This window comes from Phoenix dactylifera, chromosome 16 (assembly GCF_009389715.1).
Source record: "Phoenix dactylifera cultivar Barhee BC4 chromosome 16, palm_55x_up_171113_PBpolish2nd_filt_p, whole genome shotgun sequence".
NCBI lineage: Eukaryota > Viridiplantae > Streptophyta > Magnoliopsida > Arecales > Arecaceae > Phoenix > Phoenix dactylifera.
Genome location: NC_052407.1, coordinates 3,364,264 through 3,383,164, shown reverse-complemented (window position 1 = coordinate 3,383,164; position 18,901 = coordinate 3,364,264). Strand labels below are relative to the sequence as shown.

Genomic DNA, 18,901 nt, shown 5'->3' with positions numbered 1-18,901 from the left:
TCGGGAAGGATACTAAGCGGCGCGTGTGGGCTCCAGAACCGGACAATATCTGGCAGGGGAGCCCCGTGTTCCCTCTATGTTGCCCCCATGTGGGCACTATGTGCCTCACGTGCCCCGCGCAGGCAGGGGCGTGACATTTGGTATCAGAGTCGAGGACGGCTCTTGTCCAATGGTGGAAAGGATGTGAGGTCCAATAGTCCCACATCGGAAAGACTCGCTCCATAGCCTGGGCATATGAGGCGGGTGTCTCTAAATCCTGCAGACACATTTTGAGTGGAAAATAAAAACGGGAAGGGGTCTGAGCGCTGCGTGCGGGCCCTGAAATCAAACAATATCTAGCAGGGGAGCCCCGTGTTCCTCCCTCACGTGGCCCCCACATGGGCATTGGCTGCCTCAAGTGTCCTGCGCAGGCAGGGGCGTGACACTTATAATGTTATGGATGGGTATGTAAATTTAAAGAAATGTGAGTTTGAGATGCTAATAGAAGAACCTTTTTAAAAAAGTAATTTGCAAAAAATATAAAAAATAGAAAAATGGGCAGAAACAAATAAACAATGAAAAGGAGCGTCATTTTGACCGGAAAATGAAGTGCATCTCAAATTGCTCCAAATCGACCAACAAAAATTTTTTTTTACATAAAACTTAAACTAATAGGATAAGATAAATTTATTTATATATTTGATATTTTTTATACTTCTCTTTATATATAGGGCCATGTTAAAATGGCCATCTACCTCAAAAAACTTAAATTGAGGAGGTGAAATAAATATATATATATATATATATATATATATATATATATATATACATACAAGTGCAAAAAGTTTCTTCTCTTTTTCTTACCTCCATCCTGCTACCTGCCAGAGGTCCCCCTGTCCAATGGATCTTGACGTATCCCCACGCTCAGTGACAGTGTTTTCCCTTCAGAAAATAATTTTCTTATCAGTGATATTTTTTTTTTCAATGGAAGGGAGGCAGAAGTAGCCATTGGAGATTACAAAAAAAAATTACAAAAAAGAAGGTGGAAGATTTACAGAAATTATATTACAACTAGTTTATTGAACAAGATAGTAAAAAATAAAAAAAAATAATTTGTAAAAAAATCTAGCTATCAGTTCCGATTTGAAAAAAACATTGAAACTGGATCATAGAAAAGATTAAATTTGCTTATATATTTTTTTTTTCAACTTCTCTTTGAACTGCCGGTTCTTATTTATGAATTAAACCTTTACAAAAATTTTTATGAATATTTCTAACCCTTTATTCAAATTATTTCAAATTAAAAAATATTTAATTTTAAAAGGGATAGAAAAAATTTAAATAAAAAATGTAAATCTACATTTATTGCCTTCGAAACAAGAAATAATTTTCTGGTCAGTGATTTCCTTCCACTTGTCCACCTCAAATGCACCACTTTTTTTTTTTCAATTAGCAAAAGAAACTCCAGCTTTTTCACCCCGTGCCGCAAGCCCCTGCAAGCTGGCTGCTGCTGTGCTGATACTCAGCAGTACGATTCCAACCCCATCCCACCAAACCGGTATCCTCCACCATGCTCAAAAAGCTACTGTTTGTGGGAGGGGAGCCCGCCACCTCTCCTCCTCCTTCAAAAGATTCTATCTCTTTTATCCTCGCTCACCATATACCTCCGAGCCATAGCAAGGCAATCTCTTCTGTTCACTCTCAGAGTGTTGGTTTCTGGGAGCCTCTGGTATGTTCTGACTCTTTTCTTACAGAGATCCATGTCTTGTTTTTCCCCTGTTTTTGCTGAAGTTATTTGCAAACATGGATTCCCAGTTCCAGTCTAAGATAGGAGAGAAAAAATAATGACGTTTGTTGTTTTTTTCTTAAGCATGTTCTTGTCCTCTTTATCCCCTGTTACTCGACTCTCTTTTCTTTTCTTCTTCTTTTCTGTTTTGGTAAGAGCCTGTTACTTAACTCTTTATACTAAGTATTCTATATCTATTTTCTGAATATTTTATTTCTTCATTGTTCTCTATCTGGAACCATTACTTTGTTGCGGGTTTCCTTGGCTGCAGCAGTTCTTTGTTACGTAATCATCGAAAACTGTGATTGAAACTTGTGATATGGATTCACTTATTGTAATTGTCACGCCCCGGATCTGGCTCCGTGACACGGCCGTGCTATTGCCGACTACCGCCCACAATAGCACGCAGCCTCGTACATGGTCAACAGGTAGTCAAAAGCAGTGTAACTTGTAGATATCAAAAGAAGGTATTACAACCCACTGGTTCATATAAAGTACAGAGCTTCTACATAGTTTATATACACAAAAGTTTATTTATATCATCCCCAAAAATAAAGAAGCCCTGTTGCAAAAGAAAAATGCTTCTGACAGCTGTCACTGGTGGTGATCTAAAAAAAAAAAAAACGTAAATGAACAGGCGTGAGCTACACGGCTCAGTAAGTAATCCTGCATAATCTTGTCGAATCGACTAAAAATGCTAACCATGCTTATCAGGGTTTGAGAAGCTGACATGTATGCTACTAAATCAATCATCATAATAAAATATCCATGCTGAGTAAATAAAACAGTATCCTACAATGTCAAGAAATCATGTAATATGCACATGTAGGAAAAATCGTGCCACCGGCATGCCGTGGTCGTGCTCTTAAATGCTACTGCGAAGTCATTCTTGGCCACTGGCGAGACCGGCTCAGTTATTAGGCGGCCACTGGCGGGGTTGGCTCAGTCATTCTCGGCCACTGGCAAGGCCGGCTCAGTTACATTGGGTCAGTAGCTCTTAAGAGTTCATAAATAATGCTTCGTATAGGTAGTACCTCATAGATGCTATGGCGAATTCATTATTGGTCACTGGCGGGGCCTGCTCAGTTATTAGTCGGCCACTGGCGGGGCTGGCTCAGTCATTATCGGCCACTGGCAAGGCCGGCTCAGTTGCATTCGGCCCGTAGCAATAGGAGTTCTTAGGTACCCCTTTACAAGCAATATGCCGCTAGAGCAAATCATTATCATTCTTTACACTCATGCTAATAAAAATCATAATATGGAATTCAATTCATTTTGCATGTATCACAAGAGCTATGAAAACATAATATGTGCACAACTATGAATTATGTGACTGACATGTACCACCCATGTTCATATTTCATAACTCATATCTTAGCATGTAATGTAATCCCAGTATTTTGTAGGCATAACGGAATATAAAGCATATATCATCATATCTTGTGTAACTAGAGCATGTCAGATACACATATCGTTCTTAGCCTACAGTACATGCATAACATGTTAAATTTCATGTATGATCCATAAAGATTAGGGCAGGCTACTTACATACATGATTCACAACAAGATTAAAACAAGTTACTTACAGTAATTTGCCTTTTTCCTAGGTCTCCCGCGTCCTGGTGACGAGTCCTAAGTCACCTACAATCATGTCATAATAATAATATGTTATCCCCTTTTCTACCTGAAATTTAGCCCATCCCTCATCCGGGTTCATCCAAATAGACTGGGTCTGGTTTTATTGGGTTCACCTAACCCATTCTAATTATATATATATATACACACATATATACATATATATATATATATTTATTTAAGCTTAACGGGTTGCAGGTTCAGATCCGACCCGCAAACCCGTTACCATGTTTTCTTTCTCCCCCCTTCTAGAGGCTTCCGCCTCTTCACCTACCTTCCTCCCCTCTCTCCTCCGTTTCCTCCTCTCTCTCTCGTTCTCTCCTTCAACCTCCCACCGAAGCCCATGCTTCCGGCCCTCTCCTCCGGCTCCCCTTCTTCTCCTTCGGCCAGATCTGTGGCCTTCCCCTCTCGGTCACTCCCTCTCTTTCCCTCTCTCTCTCTCCCTCTTTCCTTCTTTCTTTGTTGACCCTGCCGAGACCCTACTCTCCGGTCGAGCCCTCGGCTCCCTCCGGCCTCGGTCTTTCTTCCTTCTTTCCCTCTCTCCTTTTCCCTTTTCTTCTCTTGCAGGCGGCCGGGGAGGCGAGGCTCCCCCCGATCCACCGATCGACGTGGGGGTTTCCCCCCGGTGCACCGGCGGAAGGGAAGCCCTTCCTCCCTCCGAAGTGATGCCGGAGAGGGGAAGGATTCGGAGATGGGTCGGAATCCGGCTTTAACCGAGGGCCTCCACCCGTTCCGTCCACGGCCAGATATGGCCGGAGGGGATGAAGCCTCAAGATCCGGTGAGTTCATTTTCCTTTTTTTTTTCGGTCCTTCCCTCCGGAACCACCACCCCTTGCCGGAGAAGAGGTGGTGGTCCGGCCGGGGCTGGCGGCCCTGTGGCCGCCTCTGTTGTCGTCCCGGCCAAATCTGGCGGCCCGGGTTGCCCCCCGAACTCCAGGGTACCGGCGGCCGAGGCCGCGGTGTCCGATTCATCCGCAGGCCGAGCCCGGCTGGGTTCGGCCCGGGTGGTCGTCGGGCGCACGACCTTTGAGTCCGGCCTGACCAGTGGACTGTAGGCCTTTTTCCCCTCCCCTGTGTCGGTTTCCTCCCCTCTGTTTCACTGTTGACACAGAGGGGAAGAGCACCCCACAGTGGAATTTCTTTACCCCTGTTAAACTCTTACCCTAATGCTCCTTACCTTGGCCGGTTGCAGTCGGGCAGTACCTCCCCTGGTAGTCCCTCCTTCCTCTTGGAGCTTCAGGGCTCCTTTGCCTTCGGCTCCAAGGCTTCGGCTCTCTCACTCTCTCGTTCAGTATTCTAGGGGGTCTGTCACTTGGGGTTGCCGGCAGAGGCTTAAATAATTTGTTTAGAGGATGAGACCCCCCCTCTGAGAGGTCCCATCCTCTCCATTCCTTCCTGCTCCGGGACTGGCCGCCGCCCCCCCTGTCTCCGGCGCGCCGGCATCGGCTGCCAGCAGGGGGTGAGGTAACCCTTCCCTGTCGGTCTTATCCCTTCGTTTTTTTTTTTTAAACCATTATAATAACCATTATAATAATACTGCCCACAGTGAAATTTGGGCCCAAACCCTTAACTGGGCCTATTTCTTATTGGGCCTAGTAGGTTGTGGGCCCGGACATTACAGTAATCATCGACTTCTGTGATTGAAAGTTGAGATATGGATTCAGGGCTAATCATGCTTCGATGTGGTTTTTGATTTTATCTCCTGTAACGTTTCATTATATGTCACTTGAAGGTAATCTGGTCTGAGTGAGCATGGGCTCGTATCCCACCTTCAATAGCATATGAAGCATGGCAATCTTTCACTTCAACCATGCTTTTCCACCTTAAACGACAGAAAAAAGCATTTATCAAAGAATGACTCTGGTTATCAAATGATTGAACAACCGGGATCAATTTACTTATATTCTCTTATTTAGATTTTTCCTTCTTTCCATTTCAATTTATGGTGCAATTAGTGTGTTATGTTCTTCATACATCTCGGAAACTTATTTTCTGCTGGTCCTCATGACATTTTTTTTAGCCAATGGTGCAGAAGTAAGAAAATGTGGCAAGTGTTTCATTCAGCGTTTACTGCTAATATCCTGTAGAAATTTGACTGAATTCTTCGTTAGCTAATTTCTCTTCTTTGTAATTGGAAAATGCTTGTAGTGTTTCACACCGATCTCAAAAATATATTTTTGTTCCCGATTTTGTTTTATATTTCTAACAATGCAATTTTCCATTTTCCCCCTGTTATGTTTAAACTCGCGCTAGTTTTCTTTTACATTTCATGAAGCAAGATTACTTTGTTGCATATGTGCCCCTCTTGTTGTTGTCTTTGCAGATTTATTTTCATTTCCAAACCTATGTTAAGTAACATGCTAGTGCCTGCAAGCAGTTTCTATTTTCATTTTTTGTTGTTATTGCTGGTTCTGAGATCTCTCATCAAAGAGTGAATGGCAACATGGGCAGTATATTTTTCCACATATTAGCAACGGGTAGCTTCAACTTTGGCTACCAACATGGGTCCCTCCTCTGGGAATATCAGTTCTAATTTTCTTCTTACCTATAGCAAGGCTGACTTTTTTTATAAAAAAAAAAGAAATTTCAGTATCACAAGAATGGAAATGTTAAATGTGATTTATATCTTTTCCTCCTCATGTCCAAGAACTTTGAAATCTAAACTGTGATATTCTTTTTGATGTCTAGATCATGGCACTTCTGTTTTTCACTTTGTCTAATCACTTCAGTTTTTCAAGTTCTGCTGTGCCATGTTATGAAAGCCAATTCAGTGGCATTTTGATTAACAATGCTTGCTCTACATTTCAACTTTTTCTAATGGGCCCCAATTATAGTTTACATGTTCTGCTTATTCTCAGCTAGAATTGAGATATAAATAGTTCTAATTTGTCTTTTTCAAGGTTTGCCGCTCTGGTCGGTACCGTGCCATACCAGGCATACTGTACCATATCGGTATCAAACTAGTATGCAGTCTCATATCGTACCGACACTTGATATACTTCGCTGTCTCATACCGTACTGTGTACCGATACTGTAATAGGATGATACTGGTATAAGGTCCGGTACTGTGATGGTGAACCTTAGTCTTTTCTTCTACTGTAATTGTTATCCTTGAAGATGCAAACTATATTTTAGCCTTGTGACCACACCCCTCTTCCAAAGAAAAAGTTGATGATAAATATACTGGTGGTTTGTGAAATGTACATACTTCACTTTCTCAAACATGTATACCGCACCTTGAAGAATTTTAAATATAGTTTAATTTAAGTATTACGCCTCATTAATCAGAAGCATGACAGGTCCTTGAGGCATGTGGGGATATATGGAGAGAAATATAGGAAGCTATCCCAATCTGCCTTATCCATCTCTCCAACCTTATGCATCAGGCAGTCAGCACTCTGAAAGCAATGCTGCATATTTTTCGTGGCCGACATCGACCCAACTGCATGGTGCTGCTGAAGATCGAGCAAATTACTTCAGAAACCTCCAGAAGGCAGTTTTGCCTGGAAATATTGACAGGTTGCCAACTGGGAAGCAAGCCGCAACATTGCTTGACTTAATGACTATAAGAGCATGCCATAGCAAGATTTTATGCCGTTGTAGTCTTGGCACAGCAGTAGGATTTCGAATTAGGAACGGAGCACTGACTGACATACCAGCTATTCTTGTTTTTGTTGCTCGAAAAGTTCACAGGCAGTGGCTCAGTCACATCCAGTGTTTGCCAAGAGCCCTTGAGGTAGGAGATATTCTGCATTTTCTGTTATATCTGTTATGATGATTGTTTAATTAAAGGTATTCTGTATTTCAATTGCATCATCAGCTATCCCTCTTGTTTTCTGAGCAGGGTCCAGGGGGTATATGGTGTGATGTGGATGTTGTCGAATTTTCTTATTATGATGCACCAACACCAGCACCAGCTCCTAAAGAACAATTGTACACACAACTTGTGGATTTGTTACGTGGGGCTGATCCATGTATAGGTTCTGGATCTCAGGTATGTCAAATTGACTGAATAATCTCTCATCTTTGTGAGAATCTCATTAAATAGAAAAACCGTGCAGAGAAGTTAGCTATAGACAGCTGTACATTACAAGGAAATTAGCTATAATACATGGCAACTAGCTATAGATAGCTATACACAATAAATCTGCCAATTAGTTCTGCTAGCTAAATTAGGAAGACTAAGCTATACATAGTTAATAGAAATAACAAAGAAAATGAGTAGATTGTGGAAATAAAGGTAATTAGATTTGCTATGGAAACCATATGTAAATAGGATCCTGCAGATCCTATTAACATCCCCCCTCAAATTGATGCTGGGTGATCAAGAAGCATCAATTTGCCAACTAGAAACTTATGGTGTGGACGAGTCATAGCCTTGGTAAACACATCAGCAATCTGAAAATCCGTGGTGATATGAGGAAGAGTGATAACACGTCGATCATAAGCCTCACGAATAGAGTGACAATCCACCTCAATATGCTTGGTGCGCTCATGAAAGACAGGATTAGCTGCAATCTGAATTGCACTAGTGTTATCTGCATGAAGAGAAGTGGGCTCAAGTTGAGGGAACCCAAGCTCAGCCAACAATCCACGAAGCCAAATAATCTCAGAACATGCAGGGGACATGGTTCAATACTCAGACTCCGTTGAAGACTTAGAAACACGGTCCTGTTTCTTATTCTTCCGTGAAATGAGTGCATTGCCAAGAAACATACACCAGCCCGTAACTGAGCGACGCGTATCTGGACAGCCAGCCCAATCAGCATCACTGTATGCCCTCAACTGAATAGGTGAACCAGCAGGAAAGAATAAGCCACGATCTGGAGTGCTTCTCAGATAGTGAATGATACGGCAGACGGCAGCCAAATGAAGGTGTCGAGGAGTCTGCATAAACTGACTAACTTGCTGAACAACGAAGGAAATATGAAGCCGAGTTATGGTCAAATAGTTCAGACTTCCAACCAACTGTCGGTACGGTGAGGGATCAGAAAGAAGCTTGCCCTCCTCACGATGATACTTTACATTCACCTCCAAAGGTGTGTCAACAGAAGAAGCATCTTGAAGTCCAGCCAAAGCAATCAAATCTTGTGTATACTTATGTTGGTGCAAGAAAGTACCCGCAGGTCCAGACTTCAACTCAAGGCCCAAAAAATATTGAAGAGAACCAAGATCCTTCATATGAAATGAAGCCTGTAGGTGTTGTTGAAGCTGCTGAATCAACACAGAATCTGTTTCTGTAATAACTATATCATCAACATAAACCAGAAGGGGAACAATTTCATTCTCAGTCTTGCGGAGAAATAAGGAAGAGTCATATTGACTTTGGACAAAGGAAAAACCAAGTAATGAGGAGCGAAACTCATCAAACCAAGCACAAGGTGCCTGCTTCAAGCCATAGAGAGAGCGCTTCAGCTTGCACACATTAGAAGATGGTGTAGTGAATAAACCTAGTGGAGGTGTCATAAAAATCTCCTCCTTGAGATCACCATGCAGAAAAGCATTCTTAACATCCATTTGTCGTAGGGCCCAACCTTTAGAAGCAGCAATGACAAGAACTGTCCATATTGTAGTCATTTTAGCCACCGGAGCAAAAGTCTCATCATAATCTACTCCATATTCCTGTCTATTACCAAGAGCAACCAACCGAGCCTTATATCTTTCCACAGTCCCATCAGGACGTAGCTTCACAGAATACACCGATTTACAGCCAATGGATTTAACATCAGAAGGACATGGAACAATATCCCAAGTGTGATTCTCTTATAGAGCTTGAAGCTCATCTTGCATGGCCTTCACCCAACATTCCTGCTTAATTGCCTGGGAATAACAAGTAGGAATCGTGATGGTAGACAGAGTCACATTGAGTGATGTATGTGAGAATCCATACCTATCTGGTTGATGGGAGGCTCTGGTGGACCTCCGAGGCGCAGGGACTGCAGGCTCAGGTGGTGGATCAGTATCGGGAAGGGGTTGAGGTGGCCGACGTCTCTTATACACAATATTTGGTTTGAAGCGCTCAATAGAATGATATATATCATCAAAGCTAGGAAGCATGGCAAGATCAGAAGATGAGGCAACATTGGACTGAAAGAAATACTGATTGTCAAAGAAAACTACATTTCTAGAGACACGAAGTCGGTTAGTAGCAGCATCATAACACACAAAACCCTTTTGAGCAATACTATAACTCATAAAGGCACACTGAACCGACTGGGCAGCAAGTTTGTGACGTTCATTGGCAGGTAAGTGAACAAAGCAAATACATCCAAAAGTATGAAACTGATTGTAACCAGGATGCTTGCCATAGAGACGATAATAAGAGGAATCAAAGTCCAAAATTTGAGAAGGCAGTCGATTAATCAAATAAACTGCAGTAGACAAAGCTTCAACCTAAAATTTAGAAGGAATAGAGGATTCAAGCAACAAGGTGCGAACAACATCCAACAGATGGCGATTCTTACGTTCAGCAACACCATTTTGTTAAGGTGTATAAGGACAAGATCGCTGAGAAATTATATCTTTTTGATGCAAGAACGCCTGAAAGTCATGAGACATATATTCTCCGCCTGAGTCAGACCTTAATACTTTAATACATGTTGAGAATTGAGTCTCAATATAAGCCACAAAGGTCTGAAAAATAGAAAATACTTCGGATTTGGAGCGGAGAAAATACACCCAAGTGAAACTACTATAATCATCAATGAACGTCACAAAATATTTATATCCGGCATGAGAAGTTACAGGAGTAATGCCCCAAACATCACTATGAATAATATCGAAGCATTTTTCAGCTCGACTACCATAATTAGGAAAAGATAGAGTTTTGCTTTTTCCGAGTTTACAAGCAGTACAATCAAAAGACATGCTGTAAGAAGAGAACTGATCTTTATTGCCCAAAAAACCATGCTTCACTAAATGAGACAAAACAAGAGAGTTAGGATGGCCTAGGCGTTTATGCCAAACCTCACTCTGATTTGTTGCAGCAGTACAAGCCAAAGACAATAGACTTGGAAGAGTAAAATGCAGAGGAAACAATCTTCCAACTTTAGGCCTCTTCGCGATCATTTTTCCCGACACTTAATCCTGAACCTGACAACCATTTCGAGAAAAATGCACATCACAGTTGTTATCAACCAATTGACCAACTGAAATCAAACTAGTAGAGAGTCCAGGTGACACAAACACATTGCGGAAAGGTGAACTAAGATCTCCAATAGCAGTAATAGGAAGATTAGTTCCATTAGCAATTCGATTGTGTTGTGTACCGTTATAGGACCGAACATTGTGCAGAAAATCAGAACAGCCAGTCATGTGATTTGATGCTCCAGAATCAACAAACCAAGGATGAGAAATTGTCTTACCGTTACCTTGAAGTCCCAATACTGAAAAGGCCGAGATAATCATCTGTTGCACCATCTTTGGAGTAAGAACAACTTGGTTAGGACCTGTTGATGTGTCTGCAGCAGATGCGATTCTTGAGGACTGATCCACAGAAGCAGAAGAACTGACCGCAGCTTGAAAAGCATTGACTCGGCGATTCTGAGGTTGCGTAGGACACTCCTTAATGATGTGCCCGGACTGCTTATAGTAAGTGTAGAATTTCTTGTTACAGTTGCGAGCAATATGGCCGAATTCCTTGCAGCAATAGCACTGGACCTTGTCCTTGCCCTTTCCCTTCCCTTGAGCAGCATATGCAACATTCATAACATCTGAGGACAACTTCTCTTGTGCCATAACAGCCTGGGTAAGAGTCCATTGCTCCTCATGAAGCAATTCACCAAGACACATCCAAAGAGGGAACATGATCTCTGTTTAATAGCGCAGCCCTAGTAGCTTCAAATTCTGGCCTAAGTTTCATCAAAAATTGATCACGTTTGCTGGTTGCATGAACCTCTTGAATAGCGGACAAGGCTTCTTTTGGCACCTTAGCATGAATGATTCCGGAATACTCGTTCCACAGATTAAGAAAACCAGAATAATACTCCTGAATGGAAAGATTACCTTGGCTGAAATTTGCAATCTCCAACTCCAACTGAAACCACCTTGCATTGTTGTCTTGGTTGTATATGCGCTTTAAATAATCCCACATCTCCTTGGCGGTGCTAAAGGACCGCAGATTGTTCACCATATGCGGCTCAATGGACCCCAAAATCCAAGAAATAATCCGAGCATCCTTGGTCTCCCATTGAGCAAATTCCTTAGCATCAGTTGGTGCTTTAGAAGAGCCATCAATATGATCCCAAAGCTCCCTGCCTTTGATAAACATCTTGAACCGAAACTCCTGAGTAGAGTAGTTCTTCCCAGTGAAACGAACACAAAAGGCTTCTGTAGACATTATGGCCAAAAGAAAGAACACCAGAAAAAGAACTCCAAGAAAGCTAGAAACCAGAAAACTAGAGAACTTTACCAAGAATTCAGAATCTAGAAAACATAAGGCTATACCGAGACTCAGAAATCTAGAACACCGAGAGCCCCTTGGACTAAAACTAGAGAAAACCGAAAGAAGAAAGCGTTAATGACCAGATTCAGAACATAGGCTCTGATACCATGTCAAATTGACTGAATAATCTCTCATCTCTGTGAGAATCTCATTAATAGAAAAACCGTGCAGAGAAGTTAGCTATAGACAGCTGTACATTACAAGAAAATTAGCTATAATACATGGCAACTAGCTATAGATAGCTATACACAATAAATCTGCCAATTAGTTCTGCTAGCTAAATTAGGAAGACTAAGCTATACATAGTTAATAGAAATAACAAAGGAAATGAGTAGATTGTGGAAATAAAGGTAATTAGATTTGCTATGGAGTAAATAGGATCCTGCAGATCCTATTAACAAGGTATACTCCACACCTTATTTTTTATGAATGCTATTTTACTTACTGATACACCTACCAGTATCGGTACGACTGACCTTGGTTTGAATCTTCGATAGTTTGTCAGATTGATTAGCTCACCTGTGAGTGCATTTTAAGACAAGTTCTTTTTTATAATAATATTTCATTAATTGCATTATTTTGTTCTAGTTCATATCTATGGTAACTGACACAAAGATTTGCTTGTTGTTTTCCTAAATCCTAGATGCCTCACCCCTATTCAACCTTGCATTGGTACATTTAGGTGGTGGTTGATGACCCAAATGGGATCACAAAGGTGATCTTAGATCACTGGTGATCCTTATCCTAATGTAATCCGATCCCTGATTAGTATTCCGGTGATTAAAGATCCCTAGTTATCCACGAGTAACTTATTTTATATTCCATGGAAATCAAGATTACTAACCATATAATAATGAAACTACCTTTGATCAATTCCATGAAAATATACTTATTAATCATATAGAAATAAATTATGGTAAATTATTAATATAATCATTAATATATTAATTATTAATATATTTCATAAAAGTATATTTATTAATTCTATAAATTATTAATCCTATAAAAATATATTAATTGTTATTATAGAGTTAATATTCTCATTTATATTTATTATACATTATCATGTTAATACTAATATTTATTTTAAGTAGAAAAATGAGGAAAATAGAAGTAACATATTAAAAAAATTCATAATATAAATATAAAGTACAATAATATAATTTTCCTATAACCTAGATGAAGTATGCCCCAATCTTTAACATGGAATATAAGGAAAGAATATTGACACAAACAGAGTTCTAGTTTTCCAGTTTGAGAAATATAGTTGGAACACCGCTTTTGGGTCCAAACCTGAAACTTTTCCCTAGCACTTGCTCCAACTAAAATGGTACTAACTAGCAGACCAAAGCCCATTTATAGTGCTTTTGCAAGATAAGCTAGGCAATTTGTATACATCTTCTATGGAGGCCAATGCCTCCTTGAATTCATTGACGCATATCTTTTTGTTTGCCACATTGGGTTAATTTGGGATTGTTTCCCAGCATGACTTTTGACTATTATTAAGCATAGGACTTTCTTGATTTTGGTGCCAAAGATCTTACTAAATAGAGATGTAAAATTTGTTCACAGAGGGGGGTTTTGTGTTATGACAAGAATCTAAATCTAGGTCTATCAAGTAAATAGGGAAACAAAATTACATGGTATGATCTATGTCCATAGACGGAGGCTATCAGAGAAAGTTTTACTAGCAGTGGAATAGTACAAACATGAGAAGAAACCCTAATAAAAATGCCTCGGTCTCACTCCCTCTCAAAATTCCCAAAGAAAGCAATGATCCTAAAAACCCTAAAATGGGCTAAAATATACATGTAAGGACACCTCCAAAATTCTTGCCGCTCCACCCTCCTCCCAGCCCCGCCCACACTGTCGTCACTGCCTCTTTCACCATAATCACACCATTACAATCATCATCACTGTCTCTACCATATTGTCGGTGCCTCCACCACCATCACTATTGCTACCACTTCCTCTATAACATTGCCACCACCTTTGCCACATTGCTGCCTCGACCACCAACACTAGTGCCAGCTCCATTGCCCTAGCACTATCACCAACTCTTCCATCATCACCATATTTATATTTTTAAAAATAATTAACTATACCAAACATGTTTTTATTTCTAAAATTTTAGAAAAAAATAAAAAATAAAAAATTATTTTTTATTATTGAAAATGAAAAAATGAAAGTGCTGCCAAATGGCATTGTAGATTCTTTTACAAGGGATTGGGCAGGTTTCGATAGCAACCTCGCCCTTCCTCCTTTGGCAAGTCTGCATCTTAGTCTTTGGTGATTGCAGCCTCAAAGACTTATTTGGAGTTATTAAAAATAGAAAAAGCATTTGAGTGCCTCATTTACTCGCCAACAAAACTTAAAGGCTGAAAGTTTGTCTGAGTTATTGACAGATGGTTTGACTTTGTCTTTTACAAGGTATGTCAGACTAGAGGAGTTTGATATTGCCTAACAACATAAGTACCATGTTGCTCCATCAAGGAGAGGAGTCAAATGTGCACCAACAATGCTTGCTGAAAACAACTGCCATTTGCTCCTATTTATTATTTATTATTGTTGCAAACAAATGTTATACTTAGATTTCGATTTTAGTATGGAAATAAAAGCACAATGGCAATAGCTGCCCATGAATTGGGGCTTGCTCTAGTGGTCATACTGAAGGTTTGTCGGATCAATCCCAGAACTCATACTGCGACCGATTTGATACGATACATAGCGGTACTATATTGAGCTGGGGCATACAGAACTAGGGAGAGGGAGGGGGATAGGAAGGAGAGGAAGAGAGAGAGAGAGGGAGGGGCAGGAGGGAGAGAGGGAGGGAGGGAGAGAGAGTGGAGGGGCTTACTTGGGTGTCGGTCAGTGTTAATTAGTATTGAAGAGGAGCAATATGAGTGATCGAGTGAGCAAGATAAGTGCATGCAGTGAAGGGTGAAGCTTTGAAGCTTCGATCATGGTAGTAGAGAGGGAGAGTAGAGGGTCACAGGGCAAGGGGGATTTTAAGGGATTGAATCATCCAGATTGCCCGAACCATCTCAGTTCTTGACCATTTTGGTTTGATCCAGCTCAAACTGGCCGGTTTCGGATGGTTTAGCGTACCCTGATCGTATCTTTCTGCACAACAATCAGAGATTATGCTGGAATATATTTTGCCTAAAATGTTGTATCTTTATTTTGTAAAAATATTATAAAGGAACAATCTACTAGAATAAAATCAGAAGATTGAAAAAAGTTTGCCTGGATCGAGACGTGTGATATACACCACCCTAAGAATGTGATTCGCCTCTTATGTGGAGGTCTGTGGCAATCTTGTCCTCAAGGTACGACAACCCCGCTCAGCTTGATCCTCCTCTAACGAGCACGATCGCTAGGTAGGCGTGACCTGACCGACTCTTTCAGATGCCTAGAAAAGAATATAAAAGAAAGAATAGAGAAAGAATGAAAGAAAAGAAAAGTATTGTATTTTCTATCTCTCTTGGGAAGCAAGGAATCGGATGTGCGAGTGGAATAGATTGAGTAATCCAATACACTGGACGCAAAGCCTATTTATAGACTCTGTCCGGTGACTGATACAGTGCGGCATTTTCGAGGTACGCGATGTTTCAAAAATATTGCATCCCTACGGAAACCAAAACCAACGTTTTTTTTCGAAAAGTCACAACTCTTCTAAAAGAAGCGTATGAAGAAAAGGATAAAAATTTTAAAGTATTTAAACCATCTAACATTTAGGGGATAAGGCTGGTTTATTTCTTTTTTTAAAATTAAATATCTTTTCTGAGTTAGAACTCCAACGGATTCTGAATTTGATTCTTGGGTGGTGCATCCTGAAGTATTGGGATAGGTTATTATATTGCAAGTAAGTCCCCCTTCTTGTCTCTCTTCGAAAAAAAGAAGAGAGCAAGAGCTGAGCTACATGGATTCTTATGCCGCAAAATTTGTAGAATGTAGCATTTGTTCTATTGTTTAGTCCTTGGCAGGGTAGAAACCCAGATATGAATTTATTCCTGATGGCAGTATCTTTGAACTCTTGGATGAAATCACATATCTTGCATCCTTAACATCAATGGCCTGATAGCCTCCATTTAGTTACTTTGCTTTCCTTTTGTGTTCCTTTTTAGCTTGCTTCTTTTTCTCTTCTGATTATTTTGCTATGATGCATAGGTAGCAAGCCAACAGACATTTGGAACTTTGGGTGCAATTGTGAAGAGCCAAACAGGCAATAGACAAGTAGGTTTTCTCACAAACTGGCATGTGGCGGTTGATTTGGATTACCCTAACCAGAAGATGTTTCATCCTTTACCTCCCAACCATGGACCTGGAGTGTACCTAGGTTATGTGGCGAGGGTAACGTCTTTCACCACAGATGATGTTTGGTATGGGACATATGCTTCAATGAACCCAGGTAATATAATTAAACATAATTAGTGCTGTGTACATGATTATGTATCCATTTAGCATATCAAACTTGCCATAAGGTTTATGACATCAGTGGAAACACTTCATTCATCCCAAAATCTTGTTTCTATCATTGGAAAGCAAGTGCTTTAATATTTAGGATACTGAATTTGCCAGGTGCTTCATCTCAGAATTCTAATAGCAGCCAGAAGAAATATTTTGAACTGTTTGACTAATCATATTTTTAGACAATAAAGTTTCTTAACACCGACCTGTAAAGTTTGTTTGCCTGGTCATCAGAAATTTCATTTTGAATGTCTTATACAATGACATATATTCATGTAATTCAGTCATGCCCAGGTGCTCTATATGCACTGGTAAATAGTAATGCATTTATGTGGTACCCATGATGAGTGCCAATAAGTTGGTTGGCAGTTCATTACAACAGGAATTCATAACCAGGCAGCAACATCTCTGTGAAAGTAGGTTACAATGGGTTTTTTTTTTGTGTGTGTAGAGGTCACAATGGCTTTTGCTAATGAATTCTTGAATGAGGTTCCGATCCCCAAACATACCTCTTACCTTTTGATGCACCCGCAGAGACTTTTGTTCAGGTTGATGGGGCATTTATCCCCTTTGCAGATAGCTTCGACATATCTAATGTCACGACTGCAGTGAAAGGAGTTGGCGAGACTGGAGACATCAAGTCTATAGACTTGAAATCTCCAATCAACAGCCTCATTGGGAAGCATGTGGTGAAGGTTGGCAGAAGCTCTGGTCTAACTGCTGGGACTATAATGGCTTATGCTCTTGAACATAATGATGAAAAAGGAATATGCTTTTTCACTGATCTTCTTGTTGTGGGTGAGAACCAACAAACCTTTGATCTTGAAGGTGATAGTGGAAGCCTCATCATTTTGATGGGAGAGGATGATGAGAAACCACGGCCTATAGGGTTCATACGTGGTGGGACAGCTAATCGTGGGAGATTAAAGCTCAAAAGTGATCATGGTCCAGAGAACTGGACAAGTGGAGTTGATCTAGGTCGGCTGCTTGATTTATTGGAACTTGATCTTATCACAACCAGTGCAGGACTCCAAGGTTTGTGTTTTTCTTGACTTTGGACATAACAGTCTCATGTTTCCCTCTGACTCCCCCCCTCCAAAATTTATATGACAATCTGCTGACTTTTACTTTGGTTGTAAACTCTTTGTGAACAAAGAAGCGGTACAGAAGCAAAGGAGGGGTTTTGGAGCTGGTTTTGATTCTACCGTTGGAGACTCATCTCCTATAGAGTGCAGCCTGCCAAAGGATAAGAATGAGGAGATCTCTGAGGCTCTAGGTCAGAATATCCAACAACAACCTCGTCTTGGAAATGTTGAATTCCATGTAGACATGGTTGAGGTTGCAAACAATGTGAAGGAGTATCAGTTCATTCCAAATTTCAACGTGCCCCCCATGCATCACAACCAAGAAGTCAGCCATGAATCAAGGACAATTTCTCCACTGAGGGACTCATCAGATGAAGATCTCTGTGTTTCTTTGCACTTGGGGGATCGAGAACCTAAGAGGAAGCGCTCTGATCCAGCCTCAACTATAGAATCGCCAAAATAAGGACTGGTCTTCATCATTGAGGACCTGCCTGCCTCATCTTGATTGTCAAGCAGTCCCCGAGATATCTTGGTTTTGCACTCTGCAGCAATGGTTATGGATGGATGAATCGAAACTCCTAAAATCAGCAACAGATGGAAAGCTTACCATTTACTGTAGCAGCATGTGGAGAGTCAGTGACAAATTTGGACCGGCAAAGAAAATTTCATCTCGGGCAATCATCATCTGCTAGAATTCTTGTAGTGGTTCTGTGCAGAGGGGGCATTGACACAATTTGGTTGGTCCTGCAGTTCTACATTCTCAAAGCAACTCAAAAATGTTAACACTAAGGGTATGTACCATAGAAGACACGTCGAGGCCATAGTTCTTGTAATGCTTGGCAGTGCAAGCACCATTTTGAGCTTTAACATATTTAACTGATCCTTAGCATGATCTATTATTCAAATCATATTTTTGGAGTATAAGTTTATGTTTTATTCTAAGATCCAAAGTGTGTGCTTCCACTCCAGTGCGGCAATCTGGAAGTCATTGTGTAAAGATCAGCAATGCCATGCATGCTCATTTCTGCACTTCGTTGAGTTACAATGCAGTGTTCTCAACAAACCATAACAAGCCTTCTTCTAAAGCATGCAATTCATGTTTCACACCAGGGATAAGGGGAACAAACGAAAACAAGGGAGAGGAGAAAACGAACTTCGACGTGAGAGAAAAATGAGAGAGAGAATATCTCTTCTTTCTCAATCTCTCACTTCTATAGAGAGATTAAAATAATGGGTTAGGGAAGAAATTCTTCTTGTCTCTCTATCCAAACAAGAAATTTTAACTTGATGGAGCAAGAGATTTTAGCCTTCTCTCTGCATTTCTCTTGATCCGAAGGGAGGGGGAGTAAATAGAGATTGTTTGGGGGACTTTGAGAAGATTAAACAAACATTGCCTCCGGCCCAGTAGGGCATAGGCTTTAAGTTATTTTATTTTCTTTGTCAGCTTTAGCATCCAGTAATGCCTAAGACAAACACTTCTAATCATATTTAATGCATATTTTC

At 40.6% G+C, this 18,901-nt stretch overlaps 1 protein-coding gene across 1 annotated transcript; it reads left to right on the top strand.

Annotated features, from left to right (window-relative positions):
• The first annotated feature begins 1,468 nt into the window (after positions 1-1,468).
• On the top strand, positions 1,469-18,319 carry LOC113463507 (protein NARROW LEAF 1-like). The gene is made up of 6 exons (XM_039114273.1): positions 1,469-1,708; positions 6,700-7,136; positions 7,245-7,394; positions 16,014-16,254; positions 16,848-17,348; positions 17,470-18,319. The coding sequence occupies exons 2-6, from the start codon at positions 6,711-6,713 to the stop codon at positions 17,859-17,861; spliced, it is 1,710 nt and encodes a 569-aa protein (XP_038970201.1). The 5' UTR covers positions 1,469-1,708; positions 6,700-6,710; the 3' UTR covers positions 17,862-18,319.
• The last annotated feature ends 582 nt before the right edge of the window (positions 18,320-18,901 follow it).